At 51.1% G+C, this 4,552-nt stretch overlaps 1 protein-coding gene across 1 annotated transcript in view; it reads right to left on the bottom strand.

Moving 5' to 3' along the window:
• Window positions 1-4,551, bottom strand: part of MCM5 (minichromosome maintenance complex component 5) — a gene marked incomplete at its 5' end in the record, with an annotated part of 20,439 nt that extends 15,888 nt beyond the window's left edge. The window contains 4 exons of the mRNA XM_023527458.1: window positions 104-276; window positions 2,706-2,834; window positions 2,914-3,040; window positions 4,499-4,551. Of these exons, the coding sequence (XP_023383226.1) occupies window positions 104-276; window positions 2,706-2,834; window positions 2,914-3,040; window positions 4,499-4,551 (482 nt within the window). The remainder of the gene's footprint in view (window positions 1-103; window positions 277-2,705; window positions 2,835-2,913; window positions 3,041-4,498) is intronic.
• Window position 4,552: the final 1 nt, after the last annotated feature.

Here is a 4,552-nt window from a genome sequence, read left to right as displayed (position 1 = left end):
CCCCCCCCCCCCCCCCCCCCCGCCGCTGTAGCATCCTTATCTTTCACTTCCCCACTCAGAGGTCAGCTCCTTGGTCCGTGGAGGCCGCTCGAGACCTACTCACGTGTTGCACTTCCTGGGCAGCGCGTAGCCCTCCAGGCCGGGGCGCATGGCGATGTTGGTGAGGGTGTTGCGGCAGCTGCGGCACTGGATGGAGATGCGGGTGGCCTTGGCGCGGACCCCAGAGGCCGCGATGATGATGCCGGGGATCTTCACCAGGTGTGACATCATGTCTGACTGTAACAGAGCCATTGGAAGGTGACCGGTTAAAGGGGGCCGGGGATACAAGAATATGCTTGAAAATCTTTTAATGCATACTGAAATATTTAGACATAAAGTGCCATGTCTGCAACTTACTACAATATAGGAAAAAAAGAGAAAGCAAATATTACAAAACATTAACAACCATTAAAACTAAGTAAAGGTATATGGGACTTGTTACACTATTCTAATTGTGTAATTTTTTATAATAAAAAGCAAAAACAAACAAACAAAAAAAACAAGAGAAGTTCCTCCCATCACCTTTTCTTCCCATTCCCAGTAGGTTTTCTAGGACAGACAGGCAGGCTACAGGTGCATGCTGATTCCCCCCACTCCACCCCTAAGCCTGAAGACAGGAGGGGAGAAGAAAGCAGCAGCACAGGAAGGAGGCTGGCCCCTCTCTGAAGGAGGCAAGAGCCACGTGTGCCTTCCATGACCCAGAGGACACTGGAACTGTCGAAACAATCAGAGCACGTTTTTGGAAAATGGTCTACAAAGCTGCAGGTATCCTGGCACTCCAGAATTTCAGAGTTGGAAAGGACTGGGGTTGCCTTAACCCCTCCCTCTACGGTACCCTGACAAGTCATCCTTCTAGAGCAAGCTCCTCCTCGTTATAGGAAACCCATGGCCGAAGCAGGCCCAGGCCTAAATAAAGGGAGAGTGTCCTGTAAAAGTGGTTTGACTCCCAGAAAAAGTGATCTCTATTTTACTAAAAATAATTTTAACCTTCCTTTGCTACATAAATCCATTCATTGTGTTTTCCAATGAGTCTGAAAACAGGAAGCTTGTCCCTGGGTGGAGCTGAGGCTGGCCTTTCTGATGAAACAGCTGCCCCACAAAGCAAGTCCAATGCCACTTTCACAGACAGGCAAAACGTGTGAAACTCATTCTGGTCTGAAACAGGGTCCCCAAGCCCCTCCCTGGTGCTGGCAATACACAAGTGAAGCCGAAACACTACTCCACCTTCAGAGTCCACAACCCTGCTTCTGGGACAGATCTGCCATTGTGCTTACCAAGGAAGGCTTGACAAGACCCCAACAGAGCCAAAGGACTGCAAGGATCCGACCCAAGACCAGAGTATGGCCTCGTGGGTACAGTGCCCAATGAGATGGTGACAATAGCTGAACGAGCGCTACCTGGGCACCACTGTAGAGCTCGCCAAGCACAGCCATGTGCATCATTTCATTTGATTCTCACAATAACCTCATGACAGAACAACTGTTAGGACTACCGCTTCCTTTCACTGCTCTCCTGGCTTCCACTCCTGCCTACTGTATAAATTCTCCCTCCACGCGGCAGCCAGAGGGACCTTTTAAAAATGAAATCTGGCTGTTTTATGGAACCCTCCACAGGTTTCCTATTGTGATTCAAAATCCAAGCTCCTTTCCACAGCTGGAAAGGTCCAGCCATCTGGCCCCTCCATCTCTTTCCTCCCTTCCTTTCCCACAACCCTCACTTCCTGGGCTCCAGCCACACTGGCTTCTTCCTGTTCCTTGAAACATGCCATGCCCCCACCTCAGGCCTTTGCACCTGTCTCTCCTTAAGCAGGCAATGCTCCTCTCTCAGGCTGCTCATCAATCTCGCTCCCACTCACGTCTTCAGAGGCCTTCTCTGACCACCATCCGCCTTCCTTGCCACTGTCACGTTGCCCCCGATTTCTTTTCTCCGTGACTTATATCCCATTACCTGAAATCATCTCGACGCTCTTTGTTTCTCCCTGTAAGATCCATGGGAAAGTCCTGTCTGTTCATAGTAAGGGTCTAGCCCAGCACCTGGAGTGTCGCAGCCAGTATGTGCTGAATAAGATAAATTAATGACTGGATAATAGGCTCTACCAACTTCTCCCGCTTCTTCGTCAATCTTCAGCCATGCTAGCTGGCTTTCGACATGGCCCTGAACATTCCATGTCCTCTTCAACTCTCAGGCTTGCAGTCTTTGCACTAGCTGTTACCACTCCCCGCCCCCATCACGCTCTCTTCCAACTGTTTAAATGCTGCTCATTCTCATCCTCAGGTCTCCACTCAGATGTCACCTCCTCAGTGAAGCCTTCTCTATCTTTTCCAGAGAACCACCCCCTACTCATCACTCTCTTGATTTCTTCCATTGCGCTTACAATCACCTAAAATTATTGTGGGTGATGTTTTCCAGTCTAAACTCCACGAGGACAGGAGTTTGCTGTTCAGCTCACCGCTTTCTCCAGGAACTCAACTCAATACCCTGCCCGCGAAGAATTCAGTAAACATCTGTCCAATGAGTTAATGTTACAGAGGAGGAAACAGGCTCGGCAAGGTCGAGCGAGCAGTTCGGGATCACACAGCTGGCACGCAAGTGTGTCTGTCTCCAAAGCCCCTCTGCACCATGCGACAGCCACCACTCCCCTCCAATTGGCCTCTAAGCAAACCCACCTTCAGGCTACGAATGCTGGATGGGCTGGCGTCTGACTTGAGCATGACCTGGATGTCTTGGAGCACCTCCTCACCAACAGGCCGGGGCCGGGTCACCTCATCAGCCACCTCCTTGGCAGCTTCCTCCAGCTAGAGGAAGAAGGGGACAGGCTGTTAGTGAATGCAGCAGGGCTAAACCTGAGGGGTTCGGAGAAAGGGTCCCACTCACCAGCTGCAAATGCTCGGTTGGCTGCTTGTATAAGAACTCAGCCAGGTCCTCATCAAAGCTGGCCAGGTCCTCCATCTCCACCTCGATCCAGTACTCCCCCAGGTTGTAATGCCGCTTGAGTTCATCCCTGGAGTGGGCGGGGGGCAGGGTGAAGGTAGGGACGGGAGCAGACAGGAGGAAACCAACACTGGGAGAGGTGCGCCCGCACCCCGGATCAGCCCCATCATCGCCAACACTGCTCCACCCCTTCTCTTTCCAGACACACATCGAATTCCAGGTGGTTCGACGCTGCACGGTCCCTACTGCCAGCAGAGGCGTCCCCCAAAGCAAGCTCTGTGGAAGGACGTTTCAACGCTGAAAGACGGCGTTCTGCACACAAGTCTGTTTGGGAGACTCGTTGCAAATCAATTTTCACTGTAGGGCTCTCTTGGGAAACTAACAAGGCACACACCTCAGACTTTGGAGACAGAGGACAGTAAACATCGTGTCTGTCTTGTCAACCACCACAGACTCTTTCCGGGGCATCTCACGGGACTACTGTCCCAAAAACACATTTAGCGACCACAGACCTATACAGAGGGTGCTCCCCAGCCTCATCTCAGGCCTCGTCCCCATACATGTGCCCATGCGACTGCCATCTGGAATGCGTCCCATACCACAACTCTTCTCTCAGCTCAAGGGTCACCTCGAACTGTGGCTCCTCTGGAAGTCTCCCCCAACTCCTTTTACATTCCTTTGAGGTGATTACCACTTCATAATTTATTTGTTGGTCTCTGCCTTGCTCCCACTGACCTCTTACGGGCAAGTTGTATAAATGTTTTCAGGTTTGTAGCTCGGCGTCTAGCACAACGCCTGGCACACAGTTGATCAATGTCAGTTGGAACAGGAATAAATGGAAAGAATGGCCATGCCCATTTTACTGATAAAGAAACTGAGGCCCAGAGAGACTGTCACTTGGAAGCCGCTCCATCCAAGCTTGGATCTGCAAACTCACGTCCTCTGCACTTGAAGGGCCTATGATGATTTGGCATGATGTCAAAGGTTGTACAATGACTAGGAGCAGAAATCTTGGCCAGCACATTCAGTGCTGGAGCCCAGCACCTGAAACAGTGCCTGGCATGCAGCAGGTGCTCAGTCAGTAGAGGCTACAAGATTGGAATGAATGACTTAGTGAAGTAAGTCATGACTCCCACTTCACCTATCACTCCCATAGAAAGCTTGAGTTTACCTGGTATCTCTGACGTTACATGGAAGAACAATAAGAAACAGACAAATACGACCTGGAAAAAGAACCAAAGGGCTCTAGCTGCGTTGGAGGTGGCCCACTCAACAGGTGCCTTACTCAAAACATAACTTCAAGGATAAAATATAGAAAACGATATGTTATATGGGTGCAGGGCTGATGAAATACTATTGGGACCAAAATCCTTAGACCCGGGACAAGCCCCTTCACCTCGGCCAGGTTCCCCGTCTGTGCCCCGACTGTCTATGCTACTAAACGACTCTGCGTGGAGACGTGCGCCCAGCTCCTCAAACAGAGGAGTTTGTAGGCACATCTCCCCTCCCGCCCCGCTGCAACCCGCACCTGTATTTGAAGGTGAAGCCGGTGCGGTCGGTGCCCACTCGGTACTGCCGCAAG

Source organism: Pteropus vampyrus, unplaced genomic scaffold (genome assembly GCF_000151845.1).
Source record: "Pteropus vampyrus isolate Shadow unplaced genomic scaffold, Pvam_2.0 Scaffold16, whole genome shotgun sequence".
Classification (NCBI taxonomy): Eukaryota; Metazoa; Chordata; class Mammalia; order Chiroptera; family Pteropodidae; genus Pteropus; species Pteropus vampyrus.
Note: the sequence above shows the minus strand (reverse complement) of the source record. Positions and strands in the feature narration are given on the sequence as shown.